General features: G+C 47.5%; 1 protein-coding gene across 1 annotated transcript in view; it reads right to left on the reverse strand.

Moving 5' to 3' along the window:
• Nucleotides 1–5066: 5066 nt before the first annotated feature.
• Nucleotides 5067–25382, reverse strand: part of GAREM2 (GRB2 associated regulator of MAPK1 subtype 2) — a 470347-nt gene continuing 450031 nt past the window's right edge. Inside the window, exons 5-6 of the mRNA XM_085613200.1 lie at nt 19853–20022; nt 5067–9876 (exon numbers count right to left, since the gene is read on the reverse strand). Of these exons, the coding sequence (XP_085469326.1) occupies nt 8871–9876; nt 19853–20022 (1176 nt within the window). The 3' untranslated portion in view covers nt 5067–8870. The remainder of the gene's footprint in view (nt 9877–19852; nt 20023–25382) is intronic.

Below are 25382 nucleotides of genomic sequence, written 5' to 3' on the forward strand. Positions count from 1 at the left end.
CGGGCCCAGGGCCACAACTCCTGCCCAAATGGTTCCAGGAGTTCTTAAAATATATACCAGACATAACCTATACGCGCTTCGACCACCCAATATGATCAAATGTTTAAAGATCAATCCCTCAGAGATCCACAAGGATACTGCCATCATCTGCCCTCACTGTTGTGATACCTTCCCAATAATACTTCCTCAAACTAATGACTCGGCAACCAAACATGATGTAGGTGCTCTCACCTCCATAGCCCTTATAAATGCTCGCTCACTTGGCAAGCACAGGCAGGAAATATATGATTTGATAACCGATTTCAAACTCGACATATTGTTCATCACAGAAACATGGACGGATGACTCTTCACAGCCAGACTTGGTCATCGCCGTTCCAGAGGGTTTCAAAGCCTACTGTCAGGACAGGCCCACACAAAGAGGGGGGGGGCTGGCCATTATTGCCAGAGATTTATATCCTGTTAGAACAACTTCTATTCCATCCACCTCCTGTGAGGCCATGCAATTTGCTATTAACATTTCCCCCTTGTTTAATTTCAAGGGGATATTAATATATCGTCCACCAGGTTCAAAGACGACCTTCCTGTCCAATATAAACACCATGATGGAATCTGTAGCCACAGAAAGCAGCTTTACGGTGCTAGGTGACCTGAACTTTCTTTTAGATCTAGGTCACCTTACCGACTCTGCCGCCCTCATCTCTGACCTAGGCACTCTAGGGCTAAAACAACTTGTTACATCTTCAACCCACCAAGCAGGCCATATTTTAGACCCCATCTTTTCTAACCTAGAAGGACTGCAAATTACCAATATCTTGCCACTGCCTTGGACCGACCATTTTGCGGTTTTTGCAAACATAGCCACTGAAAATCACTGTAAGAAAAATTCCCAACCTATACCGAAACAATCTTTTAAAGACTGGAAAAATATAAATCATGAAGATTTGAAACACATACTAGAACAAACATATCCAGTGTTTGCTTCAGACCCTAACTTAGCACTCCAGCAATTATATGACTGGATGGGCAAGGCAACACACCAGTCAGCCCCTTCTAAAGTACACTCTAGTAACAGAGCTAAACCCACCGCACCTTGGTACAATGATAAACTAAGGGCACAAAAACAGATAAATCGTAGTAAGGAAAGAACTTGGAGAAAAGAATATGATACCAGTAGTAAATTTGCCTATAAGAAATCCTTAGCACTATATAAAATCATGATAGCGGAAGCGAAAAAAGAATACTATAGTGAGCAAATTGAGAAAGTTAAGAACTCCAGCAAACAACTATTCTCAATCACCAAAGTATTATTAGGCAATACCCCAGACCTTACACCCCCCCCGTCACAATCCTTGTGTGACTCTCTTGCCTCTTTTTTCTACACCAAAGTAGATGATATCTACCAGGCGTTCTCTTCCAAATCACTTCCGGGTTCTATCCCACCTACCACTTCCCCCCTGGTTAACACGTTCCCTTGTTTCCAACCAGTCACCTTGGACCAAATAAAAAATACTTTATTTACCATTAAATCAGGTTCACCTCTGGACCCCTGCCCTTTATCTGTACTCAGACCAGTAATTGACGCCATTCTACCGGCACTCACTCAGGTTTGCAATTTAATATTGCTGTCGGGCAATTATCCGGCCCCTCTCAAAAACACTTTACTAAAACCTCTGCTAAAAAAACCCTCTCTGGACAAAAGTGAGTTAAAAAATTATCGACCAATTGCCAGTCTACCCTTCATGGCAAAGATGATTGAAAAAATCATGAATACCCAGATCTCCGAGTTTATTGAAAAACATCAGCTTCTCGACAACACGCAGTTTGGGTTTAGAAAACATCACGGGACAGAGACAGCCCTGATCAAAGCCACTGACGATATCAGGGTCATTAGGGACCAGGGTGGCACTGCCATACTGGTCCTGCTAGATTTATCAGCGGCTTTTGACACGGTCGACCACAACATCTTGGTCGACCGTGTCCAAGGACTTGGCATCTGCCACACTGCCAAAAACCTGATAGAGTCCTTCTTAGCCAAAAGAACGCAGGCTGTCACTCTGGGACCCTTTCAATCAGCTCAACTCTCTTCTCCTTGCGGAGTTCCTCAAGGCTCATCCCTGAGTCCGACTCTGTTTAACATCTATGTGTCGGACCTTGCTAAGACCATCAAAGCACATGGGATGAGCCTAACCTCTTACGCCGACGACACCCAACTAGTGTTGGCGGTTAAAGGCGACGGAGAGCAAGTAGCTGAAAAATTTAAGAAAGGGCTCCTAGATATAGGAGACTGGATGGCTACAAACTGCCTAAAGCTAAACTCGGAAAAAACCGAGGTACTCATCTTTGGTCCACTCCTTCCAGCCTGGTCCACCTCTTGGTGGCCAGAGACCTTCGGTACTCCTCCGATGCCCACTTCGAAGGTTAGGAACCTTGGTGTCATCTTTGATGATGGACTAAACTTCATGAACCACGCTAACAAAACAGTTTCTACAGCACACATGAAGTTAAAAATGATCAGGAAAATACGACCTTTTCTCCCTGACTCCGCCATCAAGACACTGGTTTCTGCCCTGGTCCTTTCATCTTTGGACTATTGCAATGGGCTATTTCTCAATGCTCAATCCAGAGTAATTGCAAAACTCCAAACTATTCAAAATGCGGCAGCTCGTCTTCTTACCGGTAAAACAAAGTTTGAACCCATTTCCAAAGATATAAAAGATCTTCATTGGCTCACTGTACAAAAACGAATTTATTTCAAATCACTTTGCATTGTATTCAAAACCATTAATAATCAAGGACCTCATTTTTTAAGAGACCAACTACAATCTTATAAACCCACAAGAGTTTTAAGATCAGCTACTCTCAGTCAACTGGTCGTCCCCCGCACCAAAACAGTTAGCTGGGGTGACCGACGCTTTTTGGTGGCGGCCCCCAGACTCTGGAACACCTTACCCCTTAACATCAGACAAAGTGTTACACTGCTTCAATTCCGTAAACTCTTGAAAACCTGGTTGTTCGTTCAGTAACCTCTTTTCTTTTTTTTTCCCTCACATCTGTTCACTTAACTGGTTGTACCCCCGCGCACTTCCTTGTCATTATTGGTTTTTAGCGCCAAGACGCCTACGGGTAAATGCAGCGCTTTACAAATATTAAAAATAAATAAATAAATAAATAAATAAATTCATCAGAAGGTTTTTCTGTGCCACTGATGAAGAAAGAGCTATTGACAGGTTAGACAGTGACGAGGGACTGCTGCTACAAAATGGCGTCCGGGGGACCTGAGGGAAGGGGGTATTAACAAGTGTTCGATGATGCTGTGCAACAGATTCACACACAATTTTGTGCAGCAAAAAAGTTCGAGACAGACCTATTCAGGACAGTGGTAGTAACAGTTCTGGTTGTGTAAATACAGTCTCTAGCATGTTGAAAAAGTGGGGGAAGGACTCATCTATAACATTTCTATTGACTGTTACTTGAAAACTCACTCCTCACTAGCTGAGTGAATCATTTATCTTGCTACAAGGACAAGTCTGTGTGCAGTAAGATCTTACCTCAGCAGTGTAAATGGTCAAGATATTGGAGCTAGCCACAAGCAAGGGGCCACGGCACCAGCAGGACGCGTGCCGCAGACCCCTGCAGGGATGCGAATGTGGGGGCCTGAAGACAGCACTGGGGCAAATTTGAGCCAATCGCCTCTCCATTCCGCATCCCGTGCAAGTGCCCACCTTAAAGTCAGGGGTGTAGCTCCGGGGGGGGGGGGGGGTCTCTTTGGGTGTGAAACCCTCCTATAAATGGATTCTGGTGTGTGTAGTTGGTTCCAGGGGCCTCCAGTCAGGCTAGCAGTGTGTGGTCGGATTTCCATTTGGATTAGCAGCCCTCATAGCACGGACACATGTCTCCATGAAACTTTGAAGAGTTTGTATAACCCCCCCCCCCCTCGTCTTCCCTCTCACACAAAACAGACCAAAAGTAAACATATGGCTGGATGGCTCTTATGTGGTGCAGAGAAGCCTTTTAAATATAATACTATTTCCATCAATTTTTTGTCATTTTAATGGCCTTGATGGTTGGGAAACCTATGTTCCACACCCTCCGAATCTAACTGACTAAGCTGCGCCCCTGCTTAAAGTGAGCTCTGTCTGGGAAGAAGTACCCACACACATCACTGCCTCTGTGTGCCACCTTCGTCCTAGACCCTTCTTCTTCCCACAAACGTCGTTCCTTACCCTTCTTAACTTTACTCTTTTAACTAAACTTTTTTCTAAACTCTTTACCTAGAAGACTTTTCTTCTTGTGCACACTATACTATGCTGCATTTTGGCACATGGAACAAAAGTTTTGTCACAGGTCTTACTTATAGCACAATATGGCCATATTCTTACCTCATTCAACGTCAAGGGGTGTGTGCGGGGGAAGAGCCGTAGGATACTGCTGTGGTTGGATTAAACAGTTCTCTTGACGGGGGTGAGTGTTTGAAAAGTTTCATCACTCCGTCCATCATCTTGTTGTGTTTGCTGTGGTTGGGTTAGCCAGCAGCACCCCTAACTATGTCCTGCCTCCTGGTTTTTAGCCTTCTCGAGTATAAACCTTCTGCACTCTACTCGCTGATGTCAAGCCTTCCAGAAAAACCACTGCCTTCCCTAGGAAGCATTGTAACCAATAGGAAACCTCATAGCGACTTTAAAACCTTTGCACCCCAGTACTTTTACGACCTGTGCTGTGACTCTGACTGCCCTGGTCTCACCTTGATGATCTGACAGAAGAAAATTGAAGGCAACACAGCAATGACAATAGAACTTTCTAAGGGTTTCTGAACTCAGGATTTGCACCTGCAGGTTAGCCATGGGTAACAAGCGTATAAAGGGCCCGATTCACAGAACTAACTTAAGACAAAATCCTAAACTTACTACCATTTTGGTATTCACAGAAGGCACTTACTCATTTTGGTATTCACAGAAGGCACTTACTCATCAATGAGTAAGTGCCTTCTGTGAATACCAAAATGAGTAAGTGCCTTCTGTGAATACCAAAATGGTAGTAAGTTTAGGATTTTGTCTTAAGTTAGTTCTGTGAATCGGGCCCAAAGTGTCTTCGCTCTCATGAATCGATATATATATATCCCTCGTTTGAGTTTGTGTTTAAGGCTAACATGGCCGTCTGTGACTACTATAGCATCTGAAATGGGTGATGGACAAAAATGACAAGTGAGGCTTTGATGAAATCCAGACAAAGATGCTCTGGGGTACACTGTGGCCCAAGGACAGCTTTGCAGAGACGTTTTTAAGCATGGGCAATTGCCCTAGCCCCCCATTGTCAAAGGGGCCCTGGGGAAAGTCCCACCTCTGTCTATGTCTGCATGTAAACCTTTCTCCTAACTCTGTCTCTGTTTGCTCATCAATATTTAAGGATTTTAGGAGTCATGGGCAAGGAAGATTTCTTTCTATTGGTTTGATCCTTTTTGTTTTTATAAATACTTTTGGTTGGTTTTAACTTATTGGCAATAGGAATAGGAGGCATGTTCATCCTGATACAGGCCAGGCATATTTGAACTGTTTTTGAGTGACCCCATTTCTGCAAGTCTGTTTGGCATGATGTTGGCTTGAATTAGCAGACAATAAGTAATAAAATTCAAAGTTGTTCCCAGTAGGGGCCCTCAAAATATGTTGTGCCCAGGCCCCCCAAAAATTCTTAAGTCAACACTGCAGAGGTGTAACATAAAATGAGGAGGCCCACCTGCAGAATGCGAAGCGGGGGCCCGAGTCTCCCATATCTCACAAATATTCACTGGCCTTGGGTGGAATGGGTCCATGGAGGGCTGGGGCCCCCAGTGAGGCAGAGGCTTGTAAGAGCCTGTGTTCCGCCCCTGCCGTGGAGCATCATTATATTTACAATATGATATCCATGACCCGACTGCGGTCGCGGTCTCCCTAGTAAAAGCTGCCAGAGAGTTTGCTGCCAGGGACGTCTCATGCCCTTTGTGCTTCATTTGAGGCAGATCACGTTACTACTCCAACCACACGATAAAGTGAGAAAGGTGTATCCCTCAAGGTGATCAGTGTGAAGTTACACCGACAGAGAGACCACGTGTGTATATGTGTCATTAGGCACTGGGAGTACAAAGGCAAAGTTGATTTTTAGGCAGAGGGTGACACTTACTGATCCTTGCACCACCACAGTGAAAGGCATTCCATTCCATATAGCCCAGCAATTGGATAAAGCGTGTTTTTCCCGAGTCTAAGGTGATCACCATTGCACAAGAGCTCTTGTCGCTCTTTGACTGAACCGCAGATCCCCCCCCCTCCCTAGCGCCTTGAGGACCTAACGGGTGAGTAGTCGCACTTTACAAAAAACCTAATTAATTAAATTTGTCACGACTGCACAAGAGCTCTCGTATGTCACCATTGCACAAGAGCTCTCGTGTGTCACCATTGCACAAGAGCTCTCGTATGCCAAGACTTGCATGCTATGCCAGTGGCGGGCCAGCTCATTGTTGATTAATTCCTACAGACCTACCAAGTGATCACAAATAAGAATCTACCTACCAGTCTTTTCTCCTGACTGATTCTTGAAGGCACTTTAGTCCAGCCCAGGGTTCTTCCAGTATCCTCTCATGAGAACTCCATCATTGTGTGTCCTCTGCATCTACTGCAGCTCAGATCCATGGCTGGCCATCAGCCCCTTCTCATGAGGGTCACTTTCAGGCAGCATGGGCTTGTGGGTTCTATTGGCTCAGGCCTGTAAAGTGGAAAGGTGAAGTGCCAGGTGCTGATGGGTAAAGGTCAGGAAGGACTGAAGACACCCTGGAGACACCGGGAAGTTGACCGTGATGGAGATCATTGTGACTCATTAGTGAACAATTTACATATTTGGTAGAACAGACCTGTGGGCGTGGATGGCCCCACACTGCCTACATCTTTCACATTCACAAACATTTGCAACAACTTTGTGAAGTGCATCTTTGCTCACCTCTCCACGGTGTGTCTTCTGCCCCTTTCTAATGGGGCCTCCTACACTTTGAAGGAAAACTCTTTGCTTCAATATGTGAACTTCTTTTTGAATGCTTGGGTGGGAAAAAGAGTTAAAAAATGTTGTGCAAAAAACAGAGATGTTCTGAGATGCTCAGATCTCCTCCAAGCTGCGACCTTTAGAAAGAAGGTTTCATCCCTTCCTAAGCTCACATTTATGCTCAATATCGTGGCCTGTGGGAAGCAATGCTTAGATTTAGAAGATGGCAAATTAAAAGGCTTTTCCAACCAAGTATCTGCACCACCATCACAGGTTTAGAATCACAGTCTCTTTCACATCTAGGGCCTCACCCTTGTGCCGCAGGTACGCCACTTTTTGTGACGTTCCGTGGTGCAGGAGCCTGCTTCATATTTACGAGGCAGCACTAAGCCACTTGTTTGGCTTAATGCTGCTTCGTAAAGATTGTTCCCTATAACGCCATTTTCTGCATTAAAGGTGCATGCAATGGGCGTTGCTGGGGGCGTTCCCAGCAACATACATGGCTTTTTGACACTGCCACGGATTTACGAGAAATCGTAACTGTGAGGCAGTGCAGAAACGTATGCCTCCCCAGGGGAGACGTATGGGAGGCACAAAAAGGAGAAATATCTTTATTTCTCCTCGTTTTTCCTTTTTCTATGTGTGCCGTATGCTGCAGCACGCATAGAAAGAGGGAAAAGCCTCATGATTGTTTTTGTGCAGGATGGTTTCCCTTCCTGCGCAAAAATAATTTCCCCCCAATGCAGGCACCCTTGCACCATGGTGCAAAAGGGCCTGCGTTGGCACACGGCAGCTCATTGTGTGCCGGCACAGGGGAAAAGGACAGAAATGTGCCGTAACTGATAGATATGGTGCATTCCTGCCCTTTTCTTTTGCCCTAGGACAGCACAACAGGAAGACCTGCGGCACTGCCCTAAGGGAATACCTCATAAATGAGGCCCTTAGTGTTGGTTTGATTCCTGCGGAGACGAGCGTGATCGCGGACTCTAGGCGGTGCTACGTACATGCCCTCCACATGGACCTCTGAAACTGCCCACTCACAGTAGCTCTAAAAGGACCAGATTTTGAGACTGACTTGTAAATGTTTGACTGGGGAAGCCCATCTCACCACTTCTAATGGACACCTTCGCTCAATCAACCGTCTCCTCCTCATCTTTCGCACGTCCTGGGGACCAAACACTGAGCTGCTTACTTCTTCACAACCCTCCTCTTCTTCAAGGATACCTTTCTGCCTCTCTGGAGGTCCTACATACCCCACACTGGGTTTGAGACCACATCAAGACACCGTTCAGTTTGTTGTGGGTGCATGCCACAAACATCACACTATAGGAATGGATCTTGTAAGGCATGGCATCATCAACAGTGAGATGGCGCATTTATGGCAGGAGGAAGTGGGGGCTGTTTGGACACAGAGATGCATCTGATGAAATACAGCTTTTTAAAGCAATCTGGCAAAGTGCTCGCTGCGGTGTGTGGCAAGCCCAGTACCCAGAACTGAGGAACACAGTGAAAGAGGCCTCCTAGGTGTTAAAATCGAGAACTTCAGACGTATCCTATCTTGATGCGTTTGCCCTACCATGTTAAAAATACCCCTCCATCTGTTAGTGATGCTGTGTGCATGCATCATCTTCAGGCTGCTGGGTGGACCAGGTGAGGAGGACTACCATAAGAAAATAGCTACTTGAGCTTAGAAATGGGCTATCCTATCGGGACCTCCCTTTCAGCACCATCACTTTAGCCCCTGACGTCTGCATGTTTTCCTTCACTGGCTAACATGGTCCATGGCTCTGCGACGGTTGGCCGTGGCAGGCCACATGGGCATCACTCGAAGAGCAAAAGTACTGCGTGTCACCTTCTTGAAACCAGTCAGATCTTGGGCCGCCAGCCCTTGATGAACTGCATGATCTTCTTCACCTGCAGCTTGGTGAGTTTGAAGTCCTCTGACAGGATCTCCTCTGTGAGCTGTACAAAAATACTGCCATCGATGCGCTCCCTAACGAAGAAAGACACCACGTCCTCCGAGAGGCCAATGAAACGCAGGCATCTGGACACTTCTTCCACAGACAGGGTGGACAGATCCGATGGCGGGTGCCAGACCGACCCATCTCCGTTCAGTCTGGATATGCCAGGAGTGCGTGAGGGCGTGTCCAGGTTACTCCTCGAAGGCATTGGTGGTACCTCTATGACTCCCTGGGTGAGGTAAACTCTAGTAATTCCACCCTCAGCCCCCCTCACAATTGTTGGAGATATTGGAGCAGTGCTTCTAATCACAATGTTTTCTGAGTCGTAGCCTTTGGGAGGCCTCGGGGGCGGGGGAGGACACGTCCCCTTGCCGCCCACCTTGAACACAGCATCCGGTATGCAACTGCGCATGTCCTGGTTATAGCGTAGCTCTGAGTTTATGGACACAGAGTCGGGGGATGTGCTTTGACTATTACCCCCATCGAAGGGGTCGAAGCTCTCTGAGGCGGTAGAAGGGGTCTTCTGGCGCTCCAAGGATTCCAGCCATTCTGTTGAGGAGGTAGGACTGGTGGAGTAGGCAGGGTTGGCAAAAGGGTTCAATGCTCCAAAAGGCGCAAAGCGTTTCTGTGGGTGTGGTGGCTTCAACCGCGGGCAGCTGTAGTAGGTCTTGATAGGGGTGTCCCCACTCAACAATGGCGTAGAGCGTCCGCTGGCCACACTTGGGCCTGTGTCTGCATAGGGCCAGGGATCAGACCAGGACGTCTGGGTGGGCTGCACTGTAGAAGGCTTGTTGCTAGGAAGCTGGCGGTTGGAGGAGTCCCCAGCCTTGCAGTCTCCCCAGGTGCATGGGTAGCAGTACAAGGAGTAAGAGTCTGGTGAGGGGGAGCAGCTTCCGCTTCGGTTTCCAGAGCTGAAATAAAAGGAAATATAAAAGTAAAAGTTAACAAATAAACATATTTATTTATGTACTTATTTTTTGTCAAAATCTTTTTATTGGTTTTTACAAAGATACACAACATTTGTGGCTCGGCCAAGCTTAGTTCGCATGCCATGATCATTAGTTGTCGAAAGACAATACACAGCTTTTCCACAAGTTCTCAGCATGACTATTCGCCTTACCTAGGCGCAGATGTTCCATCATTACAGCACCTTACATTCATAGGTTACATGTCTCATGTTGCCTCTGCGCTCCACCATCTGGAGGTAACAAATTAAACGCAACATAGTACAACTAAACATTTCCGTGGTGCCCCCTGTAAATGACCCTAACGTGGCTGAGGGGACTGTAGGGCGGGCGTTATCCGGAGCCCGGAGGACCCAAGGGGTCCACCGCTCCAAGCTCGCGGGGAGACTTGGGTCACCCTCAGAAGAATCAGTAGAATGCCTAGATGCTTCGACTTCCCGGGAATTCAAGACTGGGGCCAAATCTGTTATATCTGAAAAAGGTAGAGGGCCCGCAACCTATGCCCACAGGCAAATAGAGGTTAACCTTTCAACAGGTAACCCACCAAGGGACTCCAAATGTAATCAGAGCTCCTGCGGGAATCTTCAATAATATCTGTCATGCGTTCAAGGGCTAGGGCTTGCCATAAACAGGCATGCCATTGGGTAAGAGAGGGGGCCTCTGGTTTCTTCCAGGCTGCTGCTATTGCCATTTTGGCCACCCCCAGACATAGCCACATAATAGAGCGGTTCCCCTGTGTTTGGTGCTTCAGACTGGGATCACACCCCCCCCCCCCCCTCCCAAAAGAGTGTGTTCTAAGGAAGAAGGGATTGGTTACCTCAGAATCTGTTTGATTTGGGAAAGAAGGGTTGAATGGAAGGGCAGTCCCACCAAATATGACGGAAATCTCCCAAAAGCCCACAGTCCCGCCAGCATCTGTCGGAAGTGTTTGTGAAAATAGTATGTCGTTTCTGGGGGTGTAGATACCATTCATACATGATTTTGTGATGGGCTTCTCTCTTTTGCAATGTCTTTGTATAGGGAGCTCCACTGTTTCTCTGTTATGGGGGGGTGTAGCATGGCACCCCAGAACCCTCTGTGGCATGGAGCTTGATGATAACCCACCATTAGAAGGAGTGAGTACAGGAAGGATTTGCAGCCCTTAGTCGGGGTGCTGGTTTGGACAAACCTCTCTATTGGGAGCAAATCCCTGGTCGTGGCCAGCCGCTCCTGGGGTTCTTGCACCCCGTTTTTTAACTAGAAATAGAGCCCTTCTTCTGTGGGCGGCAGCTTTAAAAGAGCAGCCCAATCTGCGAAAGAGCGTAGTTCTCCTAGCTTGAAGAGATCAGATAACACGAGTCATCCACCCTCCCTCCACTTATCAAAGGGACCTTCCAGTAGAGCTGAAGGGAAGGCAGGGTTAAAATAAATGGGGTGAGGGGGATGGAAAGGTCATTAGGGGCAATGCCTTGGTTACGCTACCACACACTTTTAGGGTGGTGGCTGTGGGGGTGCTCAGATAGACATTGTTTGGTCTGTCTTGTTTCGGTTTCCAAGGTAGGTCCAAGATAGTTCTTCCTGCTACCTGCCTATCCACATGGAGACAATGTCTATCTGAGGCTTTAAGGGACCACTCGGCCAAGACCCGAAGTTGTGCGGCTCTATAATACAGGAGGAAATCAGGGAGTGACAGACCTCCCTCCAGGCGTGGCCTTGTTAAAAATCGCTGGGATAAGCGAGCTCTTTGCCCCTGCCAAATACATTTTGTGGTCATCCTTTTCAGCTCTACGAATACATCATTGTCCACCATGATCGGGAGGCCTTGATAGAGAAGGTGGGGGAGGACATTCATCTTTATTGCGTTAATTTGGTCTATCCATGTTATAAATGCAGAGCTCCATTTTTTTAAATCGGTTTTGAGCTGTCGCAGCGAGGGGGGGAAATAAGCCTTATAGGTATGGTAGGTTGGGGGTAATTTTAATGCCCAGGTAGGTAGTTTCTTTGTGTGCACATTGGAACGGCGAAGTTTCCTCGATCGCTGTCATCATTTCTTGGGGCATTGTCAGGTTAAGTAAGAAGGGTTTGGAAAGATTAACTTTAAACCGCGCTACTCATTCAAAATAGTTACGTTTGGCCTGTATAGACGGCAGGGAAGCACTAGGGTCAGTGATATGTAGCAATACATCATCCATGAAGAGAGAAATTTTGTGTCTATCTGGACCGAATCTGATGCCGCTGATCTTTGGATTAGATCTTATCCGTGCTGCGAGTGGTTCGGTACACAGGGCGAATTGCATGGGAGATACGGGACAGCCCTGCCTTGTGATAGATTGAAAAAGTCTGAAGCATCTCCATTTACTAGAACTCCGGATCTAGGGGAGCGGTAGTTAGCTTTCACCATTCCCAGGAAGGCCTCACCAAACCCAAAATGACGTAGGGTGCACATTGAGAAAGGTCAATCGACCCGGTCGAATGCCTTCTCTGCATCCAATGATAAGAGGGCCGCTGGGATATGTTTCTTCTGAGCTTTATCAATTAGGTGCATTATCCTGCGTAAGTTATCATGGGTCTGGCGTCCCTTGATAAAACCCGATTGATCGGGGTGAATTAGTGTAGGTAAAATATCTTCTAGTCTGCTGGGCAATATCTTGGAGTATAGTTTGGCGTACAGATTCAGTGGTGCCATAAGTCTGTATGAGGCGCTTAATTGGGGATCATTCCCTCTCTTGGGGATTACAGTGATTAACATTTCCCCAGTGAATGGAGACACTTGTTGGGTAATTGCTATTTTGTTAAAGAGGTCTGTCAGGTGGGGAGTTAACTTGGCTGAGAATGTTCGGTAGAATTGGGCATTCAGCCCGTCAGGCCCTGAGGCTTTGAGGAGTTTGAGGCCGTCTATTGCCTTCTGGACCTCTTCTCTTGAAATATGTCTGCTGAGGTCATCATTATTGGCAGGGGAGAACTGTGGGGGCTCTAGTGAGTCCAGGAAATTAGCTTGGTCCTGTTCTATGAGTGGATCTGCTGCAAAGAGTGAGTGGTAAAACTCAAGGAAGGCCCTCGCTTTCCCTCCCTCGCTAAGGTGTTTGGTGCCCTTGTCATCGACTATTTGTTTAACATATTCTTTTTCTTGTTTCGCTCTAAGCTGTCATGCTAGCAGAGGGCCTATTTTATCGTTCCCATCGTATCCCCAGAACTGGAGGCATAGAATGTTTTTTTCTGCCATATTGGTATATATTCCCTGGAGTTTCCCTTTTAGTGCAGTTACTTTCCATTATGTTTGTATGGAAGGGGTGTCCTTGTACGCGCTTTCCGCATCTCGCAGCTCCCCCTCTAGTGAGAGACGTTCCTCTGTCAGTTGCTTTTTCAAAGTGGTAGCTAGCGGAATGCATTTTCACCTTATGCCTGCCTAATGGCATCCCGATTATCCAAGTGAGAGGTGTCTGTGGAGTCATTGGTAGCAAAGCAGTCTTTAATCGACTTCATGAGGTCACCACGGAGAAGCATATCCCTGATAAGAATATTGGCAAAATACCACCTAGCAAGTTTAGAGAGTGGAGCCGGCCAGTTGATCAGGATTTCAAATTGGGCGTGATCCGAGAGATCTATCGGGTGCAGGTGAGCACTCGAGATCGACTGCTGGAGTGCTTTACTGGCGAAGATATGGTCAATCCTAGAGTAAGATCTGTGGAAGTTATAGAAAAAGGAGAAATCTCGCGTTGAGGGATTGAGGGCCTCCATGTATCTATCAGTCCCATGCGTTGTAAAGAGGATTCAAGAGACTTACTAAAGACTCCCCCCGCTGACCGATGTGGGTGGGTAGTGTCTACTGTAGGGTCCCAGATGAGATTAAAATCTCCCAGTAAGATTATGTCCCCCTTGGCAAAACCCTCCAGAATAGATAAAAATGTGAGGAGAAATTCCGACTGACCGGTATTGGGAGCATAGACCGTGGCTATGGTGCATGGTCATTCCATCAATATCCCTCTGACCATAAGGAACCTCCCCGCCTTGTAAGTTTTGGTGTCGTGGGGCTGAAAGTGAATCGAGGAGTGAAAAAAGAAGGCAATGCCGTTCTGTTTAGTATTGGTCGAAGAGTGGAAAATTAGTGGGTAGGTTTTGTGTTTCAGGCGGATGTCTTCCCCTTTCTTTAGATGGGTTTCTTGTAATACTACAATAAGGATATGATGGTCCCCCAGGAATTTCCACAAACGTTGCCTCTTGTTAGGGAAATTGAGACTCGTTACATTCCATGACATACAATTAACTGCCATTTAAATGGTGATGTGTAGCACCTTTGATAATGCAAGCACAGGTTCTCCGATCCCCAATCCACACATCCTCCATCCCCCCCCCCCCCAGGATTCCAGTCAAATATGCCACATTCTAGGTACCAAGGTGAAAAGAATAAAACAGAACATAAACAATAACTTTTAACTGAGCAGTCCCCAAAGCAATAGAAAAGCTTCACTCTTGGTGACTCCAGGGGAGAGTCCATTTCCGCTCCTAAAGCCCCGTTTGCATGTATATTTGGACACTAGTTTTCTAGAACAGTTCATGCGTTGAGCCGAGGACAAAGAGAAAAAACGAAATCGTATCCTAGTCTGATGAAATAGAGATGCTCCCCTCTTTTTTGTCTTATACCCTAGCATCTCAGGAACAGGGAGACTCTTTCACTATGTCGCCTCTCTCTCAGGGTGGTGTCTTTGCTTGAACAACAGGTTAGAGGGAGGCGATCATCACTGCACTGGGTCGTGGGTTGGGGGTCCAACACCTGTCAATGCTTCGTCGTCTTGCCACCCCTCTTGGGCGTTTGACAGGGGCCCGGTAAGCGCTGCTCCGTCGCCTGCTCCATGTGTTCTCTCCCTGAGGTTGCTGCCTGCTGTGGTGGCGTTTTTTGAGGCCGATCAGGGCCGCCGCTCCCTCCACCTCTGTGAAGTGATGTTGTTTGTTGCCGAATGGGAAGGCTATTCCAAAAGATTAGTCCTTCAGTATTTAATCTGGTGATCTCTTAGTGCCACTGTAATCGTCCAGAACTGTTGCCTGCTTGCCAGTGTGGCTTAGGCCACATCTTGAAAGAGTGAGCACTTTGCGCCCTGAAAGGTGACCGTATCGCTGCTCCTGGCTTTCCATAGGACCAGTGCCTCAGTTTAAAAAGAGCTGAATTTGGCCAGAATGTTGGGTGTCTATTTTCTTCTTGCAGCTGTGGGCCCACCGTGTCCACTCGTTCCAGTTGCGCCTCTGAACATTCGTCTCCCAGAACACTGGAGAAGAGACCCACCATGAACGTTTCCAGGTCTGTTCCTTCGCTTCCTTCTTCCAGACCCCTCACTCTTATATTGTCTCTGCAGGAGAGGTTTTCTAAATCTTCGCATTTTAGCAGGGTGGCGTTCAATTGGGCATTTAGATTGGCGGTGCCTTCTCCTAGGGGCTTCATTTGACCTTCGAGCTCCTGGCCATTTCGCCTCTAAGTCCAAGGTATGGGTACCAACTGAGTCTACGTCTAGCTGAAGCACCACTAGTTTCGTTCCCATCTCTGCCCTGAATGCATCGAATGAGGTGCCGATGTCGGCCTTGATATCTTCTCTGAGTTCCCTCTTGAACTCCCTCAAAGTCACCAGCAGATCCTCCCGGGTGAGCGCCATCCCGCCTGCCACGTGAGCTTCCCCTTCTTTATCCACCGTGGTCTCAGTTGGAGAAACATAGCGGGAGACTCTGATAGTTTGAGTCTTTTTCAGTGGCATATGGACACAGCCTCGGTCATCGCAGTGCTGCCCCTAAACAGTTTGTGCGTTTGTCTAAGTCAGGGTAATCTGGGGCAGGGTGGGCTACTCTCCTGCAGCTCGGGCCTCTGTCTCGATGTGGCCTCATACAGCTACTTGCTTTGGCTTAGGTAAGTACATTTCAGAGATCCCCAGCTATCCGAGTGTTTGCTCTTTGCAAGCAGGCAGTCACATTCCCTTTCGCAGGGCCCACGACTCTCGGGCAAGTCCTTTCCCTCTAAAGAATCAGCCACAAGTTGGGGTCTCACGAGGAATTTTGGGCCTGTTGGGTGCCATTTTAAAGTGAGGCATCTTCGGTATACCTCATGAGGTATCCCTCTAGTGCCTTTGTTTCCCTGCTGGGGCCCAGGTTGTAGGTGAGGGGTATTTCCCGGGAGCTCCTCACTCTCCGCTGCTTTAGTGGCGCGCTCCCACCTGGGTGTTGGGCTGTTCGTTGGGCCTTCCTCGGTCACGACCATGTGGAGCGAGAGGGTCTTTGCCCATCTCGGCACGGCTGGAATCTAGCCTCCTCTCCGCCTCAGCATACGTTATTTCCCCCCCGGAGGTCTGTCCTGCATGCTGGGTGTATCTCGTGAGTTCAACCGCATCTGTGGTACAGTGGAGGTGGTTCCACCGAGTCCATCAATGCTTGGGGGGCCCGCTGCCATTTTGAGTCTTTCGCCGTGCCTCAGGCTAGCTCGTATCGGACCCGTAAAAGAGCTCCTACAGCTAATTGGCAGTCTTTTTGGTGTCCTCTTGTCACGGCGTGCCCCACTCTAGCATCACAAGGGGTTTTCGTGGCATTCCGCGTGCCGTGTAGACTAAATTCACAGGGATCTGAGCTGAGCCGATCAGAGTGATGTCCGCATGACCATGATGGCTGGCCAAGCCCCATGTACTTATTTTTAATGTTTGTAAACACCTATCACACAGAGCCTCAAATACTGGCAAAATGTTGAGTAGACCAAAGATGGCGGACAGGATCAGTTTTAAGCTTAATCAGTTAGTCAAGTAATTTGTTTCTGACGTAAGGCGAGCTATTTATTGATTTCCCTCTGGTGCTAAACAACATTGTGCCAAAGCATGACACGCTAAACAGAGAACCCCTGACCGCTAAATGTGGGAGACAGCCGGTCAAACATGGATCGACATTTTCAAAGCAGAATAAAGAAGTAATTGGGTATCGTGAAGAAGAATCAAGTCTACCAAGGACATAGGAGCCATTTTGTGAACTCTTTGTGAGTGAAGGAGAGAACTTTACATATACATCTCTATATGACTGGTAGCCAATGAAGATGTTTTATATGGTCGCGTCATCAGGCGTAGCACACTGCAGGCTGATGAGCTCATGAAAGAAAAAATTATTTTTACAATTGTCATTAGGTACATAATATTATAGGGGAAAGACATCTTAAAGTTTCTAAGGTGAACACCAGTTATGAATCTTGATAAATGATGTGCTGTCATAGAACACAAAAGTGAATTTTTTAAGTTCATTCACTGCTTTATCTTCAACTAATATAAAGCATTGCATGACATGGGTTTTTAATGGTTCATAAATATTTTGTAAATACCCCTAAAATGGAAAGGCGTTCACATACTTGAATGCAACTATTCTCACGCTATTCCTCAACCCCTCATGCTTAAGCGCAGTGAGCTATCTGGACCATGTTTAGAGCACGTATCCAGACCTCATGCACCTCATCCAAGACCTCTTATAGAGGCCAACGCCCTTCTGAACCCCGCACTCCAAAAAAGAGTGCCCAGGAGCTCAGTGCATACATAGCACATCACCTGGTCACAGTTACGAAGCACTATACGCGTGCTACAATATAATACAATAAAGTATCCAAACAATTCTGAACTGTTGCTCTCAGATCAGCACCGCAGACACCTCTCCTTCACTTCTTCGTCGCCAGAGTGCTAATGACAGAGGGCATTCACAAGACTCGCCTCCTCTCTCTACCTAGTCACCCTAACTTCACGCCACACACTCTCACTGTTGCAAGCTGAAGCTGGTGGGACCTCCAATCATGGTCAAATCGGATGGTGACCATGGCTGCTACAAGACTACACCCAAGTGCAGGAATGAGAGAATCCATCCCCTGCACAGCCCACTAACACACTTCTTGGGTGCGAGGTAGGTCATTTCAAGGAGTGGGTAGGTGCATTGTGCCCCTTCCCTTCCAGGGAGCCCCCAGCATGTTGCCCACTTTAAAGCCAATGTCATAAACTCCTTCTAGGCGTGTGATGCAGTTTGGCTCGGAAGATAATTAAGACTATTTTATTGTAATTGCCTTGATACAGTGCTTACTATTCATGATGAAGCGTTGAAGTACTTTACGGCGGGCGAGTGGCACGCTACTCTAGTGAGGGTGAATATGAACTCATCGAGGGTGGCACACTCATAATGAGTGTAAATTGACTGCTCTGCTGTTTGTATGGCTAGTACATGTGCATTACGCTGCACAGTCATTAGGTCCCACCTACTAGAGAGCACACGTGCTGTCTATTGCAAAACATATTGTGGGCTTACCAAGAATTTACAGGGGCTTAGAGCCTGCCCATTTCGTACCACTGGTTGGCTTTCCTGTCACTCTCATTTGCCTGCTCCTTATTCATGTCTTAGCTAGTCAATCTTGAAACATTTGTCTCTTTACTGTCACTTTTGATTGACTGGCTTCTATGCTTCCACTGCTTGCTTTTTAAGCACTACTTTTTTTGGGGGGGTGAAACGCTCCATGAGAGTGCATGTTTTTTTCCAGCTGTAACTCACAACATTGTGAAGGACAATGACTCAGTACACTTTAGAAACAATGACTGAGTACACAGAGAGACAGTGACTCACAACACTTAGAGGGACAGTGACTCATTACAGAGGGACGGTGACTCAGTACACATAGAATAAGTGACTCAGTACACATACACAGAGAGAAAAAGATCCAAACTCCTACTTACGCAAGGAAAAGACTTAGCCAGCCACACACCCACCTGGCCCGGTCCCTGCTTCTGATCCCAGCCAGGTCTGGGGAGCCTCCCTTGGCCCGATGGACCCCGTCACGGGCACCCGGACCCTCACCAGGCCGCAGGACGGGTGCTCTCGCACCACATGGTCGTTTGCAGATGGACACTGACTAAGTACACAGAGACTGTGACTCAGTAAACTCAGAGGTACAATGTCTCAGTACACAGAGGGACAGTGATTCCCAACACAGAGGGAGAGTGACTCAGTATGCATAGAGACAGTGACTAACAACATGCAAAGGCACAGTGATTCAGTACACAGACGGACACTCAGTACAGAGAGAACAAGAAGGACAGTAACTTAAAACACTCAGATGGACACTGACTCAGTACACAAAGAGACTGTGGCTCAGTACACTCAGAGGGAAAGTACATTTATACTCATAGGACAGTGTCTCAGTACACAGGACAGTAACTCGGTACACAGAGGTTTGTGTGACTCTATACACTCAGAGAAACAGTGACTCACAACACTCGGAGGGAAAATGACTTGGGCCTTATTTATGAGGCCCTTACGCCACCATTGTGTCACTTTTTGTGGTGCTGCAGTGGCATAAAAAATGCATCACACTGCGCCATATTTACAAAGTTACGCATCTAGGCACAAGTGTCACTTTGTAAACCCCTGCACTACATTATACCTGTGTCAGGTATAATGTATGTAGGGTGGGTGTTTCAACGCAGGAAAGCCACACAGAAGTGACACAGTAAAATCTATGAGCTTTCACAGTGCTACTTCTAGGGCGTCACTATGTCAAATACTTGCCCCATGTGAAAGACACATTGCTGGAGTTGCGTCTGTTTTCAGGCACACTCCAGCAATGCGCCAATTTTGTGCCTACAGATACGTCAAGAACACTGACTTATCTGTAAGTCCTTGTGACATGGAGCGCCGTACAGTAAATACGGCGCATCCATGGTACCACAAGGATGACACACTGAAGAGTGTTGCATCGCTGGTTTCCCGCATCAATGCAACACTTTTCATAAATGAGGCCCTCAATACGCAGAGGGGCAGCAACTCCATACACTTAGAAATAGTGGCTCAGTACACTTATAGGGACAGTGACCGTACATAGAGGGAACAAGTGGGACAGCAATTCTGTACTTAGAGGACAGAGAGGGACAATGGCTCCCAGCACACGGGGACAGCAACTCACACTTCTTGGAGCCCGGAGGAGTAGTAGGAGAGGCTGGGGCTGGGAGAGTGTGCTGCTGAGAGCTGAACCTTAGGAAAGCGAGGTGGCACCGGAGGGCTGGCAGGAGTAAGCGGTCGACCCCCTCGTGGAGGCACCGGAGGGGCATTCAGCAGGCGGCACTCTTCTCTCACCTGAAAGACACAAATAGCGGCACGGTTAGTCTAGTTGGGAGTGAGAGGAGCACTTCCCTGTCCACAAGATGTCCTAACCGCTTCTCACTGTGCATCACCACTTCTGCTCAGCTTGGCTCTTAACTACTGCTCACCATGTGTTACTATTCACTGTACACCACTACTCCTATTGCACAACTTATCGCCAACACCACTGTGCACCACTGCTGATCCTCTACCTTCGCTGAGTACCACGGCTCAATGTGCACCATGCTGACCATGCATCTCAACTCGTGCTCTACCATAAATATGTACCACTGTGCATTGTCGGCTACCATTGCTCACCGTCTACCACTGCTTACCGTCATTCTTAACCATCTACCACTGCTTACGATCTATCATTCTTCACAGTCTATCATTCCTCACCATCTACCATTTCTAACCATCTCCCATTGCTCACCATCTACCACTGCTTACTGTCATTCTTCACCGTCTATCATTGCATACTGTTTACCACTGCTTACTATCTATCAGGTGTCACCGTCTGCCACTGCTTACCAGCTATCCTTCTTCACCATCCATCATTTCTCACCATCTACCATTTCTCACCATCTTCCATTTCTCACCATCTTCCATTTCTCACCATCTCCCTGTTCTCACCATCTACCGCTGCTTACTATCTAGCATTCTTAACTGTCTACCATTACTTACAATCTACCATTTCTCACTGTCTACCACTGCTTACCGTCTATTTTTACTCGCCATCTATCACTAGTCACCACCAAACACTGCTTATAATCTATCAATGCTCACCATCTACCACTGTTTACCATCTAGCATTGCTAACCGTCTACCAATGCTTGCCATCTACCATTGCTCGCTATCTACCATTACTCACCGTGTACCACTGCTTACCATCTACAATTGCTCGCCAGCTACCACTGCTCACCATCTACCACTGCTTATTATCATTCTTCACCGTGTACCACTCCGTACCAGCTATCATTGCCCAGCGTCTATCACTGCTTACCGTCTATCATTCCTCATCATCTCCCATTTCTCACCATCTCCTATTTCTCACCATCTCCCATTTCTCACCATCTCCCATTTCTCACCATCTCCCACTGCTTACTACCTATCATGGCTCGCCGTCTACCATGGCTCACTGTCTGCCACTGCTCTGCATTTGCCATTGCTCACCCTCTATAATGGTTTATTCTTTAGCACTGCACACCCATCACAACTGTCTAATTTCTTCCAGTGCTCACTGCCTATGGATGCTCACTGCATACCACGGCTCACTGCTTAACACTGATCGCTCTCACAAGGCACTTTCCAATTTTGGAGGACAAATAATACTTTGTGGTCCCAAAAATCATTCTTATTGGAGATATTAAATATTACTTGTGAAATCTTATAACTCGCATATACCAGTGATCATTATGAAAGGAATTCTGAAATTCCAGTTTTATTCAATGCTACTTCTGTGGGTGTTTTCATATGTCCAACCAGCGCCTCACTTTCTTCATTAATGATGTGTCTCTTATTTATTGATTTACTTGAAAAGTTTTATATAGCGTGAACATGGCCCGTAAGAGTATCAGAGCACTGTACAAAGAAGCGGATTAAGATTGGCAGGTAAAAGCGTACATAAGAAAAAATAAAGTAAGTAAACAAGCACAGGTTGAAAAAGAGCAAACCAAACATGTGGAACATGTAAAGAAACAAAAATTGCAACATTGAATAAGAAACCCATGTTGTCACCAAGAAATGAAAGTTATTGTGCCTTCAGGTCAATTGTTGCAACTGGTTATTCAGGAGTAACGCCTTGACGTGTTTCTTGAATGAGGAGGTCGAAGGGTTAGATCTGATTTCGGGTGGAAGAGCGTTACATATTCTCGGGGCATGACCGGAGGAGTGGTTGTAGGTTCTTTTTGAATTTGTGAGGTTTTAGCAAGAGACTGTTAGAGCTTTTTAGGGGCCGATTTAGACCAGAAAGTTCAAGGTTTTTTGCCAGGTAAACAGGGGTGTTATAATGGAGAGCCGTGTGCTTCAAACAGGCAATCTGTGTGTCGTCTCTTCAGCAGCTGTCGATTTATGCCTTGGTGAGGCAATTCCATTGTACGACTCCAATGGAGGTACCAGGCTGTGCCCCCATCTCAGATGATGTTCTGGTCATAATTTATGAGAAAAATGAAGGAAGGTTCATCGTGGATGTCAAAGCCACCCTGATGAGACTGTGTTGTACATATGAGGCTCCTGTTCTTTCAATCTACAGATGACATAATTTCTCTCTTTAAACTTATGTTAAAACAATTACTAAAGAAATTCTGTTTCAGATGTTAGGTGAATGTTGACACCTTTGCACCATATTAAAACCATGGTTTTGCTTGACATAACCATGTGAGACTATCCATATGCCAAATGGGTGCTTTGGTTCCTGGGGGTGAAGAACCATCCCTCCCTGCATTTACATGAGGCATAACTTGCTAGCTTGAATAGTTCCTAAGGTTCAAAAAGAATGTAAAGGAGTATATTGGCCACAAAGCCAGAGGTACACAGAAGGCCGCACCCATCGACCTGACATCAAGGGCAGGTGTCTGGGAGAGAGAGACTTCTCCACAAAGAGGAACCAGCGCTGAAGGCACCAAGGTCAGCCTCCACATCTCCAATGCTACAGCGACGCCCCACACTGAGCTAAAGATAGCAGAGTGTCGTCCTTCACACTGCCTCAGACGGAGTCGCCAGTGGCCACACATAGGCAAGAGAAGAGTCGCACACTCCACATGACAAGCTGCTACCGCAACGTGTGCTCTGACGACAGGCGACACGTGGCCGGACGCCACATTTGCACTGCAAGCAAGGAGCACATGACTCGAAGTGACTAACCTCGCCAAGCACAACTCAACGGAGGCAGGAACAAGCATCACGACGGTGCAGTCTCAAGGCGCAAGCATGACGCCCTAGAGTGAAGAGCAGAGGAGCATTGCGGAAACCCCTGAGGAGGGGAAGGGGCTTGCAAGAGGTCCTCAAGGAGAAGAAGCACGTCCTACCAACAGAACAGACCATAACAGGTCAGCAGCAAAGTAAAGATTGCCCCAAGAACCGGACACGCCCAGCGAGATGTCCATGTGGCACGAACATGAGACATGTGGCAGGACGCCACATCCGAGTAACGAACCTGTTCGGAAGAAGGAGAAGAGCGACAGGACAAAGAACTCATGCCAGCACTGGAGAAGGTGTTCATCAGCACAAGCCAGCCACCGGGGTCCAGAGATGTCACTGGAGACAGCTTCACGGAAGGACCAACCGTAAGACGCTAGACAGCGCGATTTGCGTCCAGGCCCCATGCTTCACAGTGCGACCGTCGATAGAACCACATCTAGCAAGCGCACCTGCCAGAAGAGAACCGTTAGTGCCCACGAAATCCCTCCAGTCCTCCTCACTCTGCGGGGTCACCGAAAGCAAGAGATAGCCACCTGTTGCCCAACCAAAACAAATATCATTGTATTCATCATCCAGGTGCATCATCACCAAGAACATCAAAGGAGCATCGCACCAGTGGATCCAAACACTCAAGACATCCGGAAGCCAACGAGACACTCCTGGTGCCGTGGGAGGCTTGCCACCCAGGAACCTTCTGTGTGCCCCCGTAAACCTGAAGCCTGCCGAAGAAGAGCATACCCAACAATTGGACTATCAACCCTTGGGGTTACACAAGGCTTGGTCGTGGCCCTGTTGAGAGTTCTGCAGTGACCCCTTAGCGTGGCCTATCAAAGGCCCTCACAGCCCACGCGGTCAGGTGGCAATTCAGGAGCAACGCCCAACGGAGTTACTGTGAGAGGGGAATCCAAACCGGAGACATGCGTCGGCAGCAGCTCCAAGACAGGCACTGGGAAGCATGGAGGTCGCAGACAGAGACTGGCCACCTCAAGACCACCTGATGAAGGAATGTGAACCTGAGCCCTGACAGCGAGAGCACACAGACTCTGAGACACCACTTTTTGCGACTGCGTGAGCCACTTGGCTGTGGTCCTGTTGGCAGATCCTCAGCGACGCTTTCGTACGGCACACAAGAGGCACGCACAGTCCAAATGGTCCAATGGAAGCCCGGCAGGAAGGCCTCCAGGAGACTCCTGTGAGAGGGGAGTCCAGGCGGAAGAGGCCAGTCTGAAGCTGCTCTGCGAGCGGAAACTGGGGAGCATCATCGCCAAAAAGGAAGGCCCTCACCCACCAAGGTCATCCTCAGTATTTGATGGTTTGTCGTCCACCAGAACCTGAGCGCCTTCAAGAGGATCTACAAAGTGGACTCCACCACTGCTCCAGATGCACCGCTATTTGAACTGTGTAAATAGACTCCAGCACCTCCCGGCAGATGGCCTGGAGAGACTCATTGGTGCTGTGTATTGTTTTTTTTTCTATAGCTTGGACTTTTGTTTGTTTCTTTTCCATTAAAATTTGGGAGGGATGTAGTGTCCTGCTGGACACGTTCTAGTTTTCAGCCTTATGCTGCCGCCACACTTTACACCCACCCATCACAGGTGTCACCGGTCAGGTGACCCTGTTAATAAAAGGGGCCGGGCGCACATGACCTGGACCAGTTCCAGTACCCAACTACAATGTGTCATCATTAGCAGCATGTGGGCCCCGGGGCCCACATCACCACACTGCCCACCTGTGTGGACCAAACGAGCTGCCAAAAGGTAGTGTGCTGAAGAGACACAGTTATGTTTAAAATCTCCAAGTGCCTGAGTTTTAGCCTGTTTTGGTTGGTGAAAAGAATCTAATTAAGGGCAAATAAGTGACGATTGCCAAAGTGTAACTGAAGCTGCACATGCGTCTTTGGTTCAACTACTACTTCTATTCTGTTCCATAAGGAGGCGCTGTTGTCGCACACTGGTATGAAGCTTTATCACCAAACTAAGCAACAGATATGAATGGAGAGAATGAATAGAACAGCACACCAGTAAACATTAATATGAAGTCTTCTTTTATATGCTGTTAAATTATCGAGGTCTCAGAGCGCTGACAGATGTTATTGCATTACTCAGTGGTGCACATTTTAACAAACTTGATAATAAAATGAGTCATTCATGCTGGAACTGAAACACTGCCCTGTAGACTGCAGACAAATTCTCTGAAGCGAGTGCATGAACCCACCGAGATATTTTAGTAACAATAGTAACAGCACTGTGTGTGACTCAGGAACTGCTCAGCCCCCTGGCATCGATGCCACAAGTGGGTTCACTCCTCCTGGCAGGCCATGGCAGTGCACTGGGCTCCTGCTGTCAGCTATACACGCCTACAACGAGCACAGAGAGCAACAGGATGTGGTGGCTTGATAACTTGGCGGATTTATTACAACACAATCCTTCCGACTT

This window comes from Triturus cristatus, chromosome 6 (assembly GCF_964204655.1).
Source record: "Triturus cristatus chromosome 6, aTriCri1.1, whole genome shotgun sequence".
Lineage (NCBI taxonomy): Eukaryota > Metazoa > Chordata > Amphibia > Caudata > Salamandridae > Triturus > Triturus cristatus.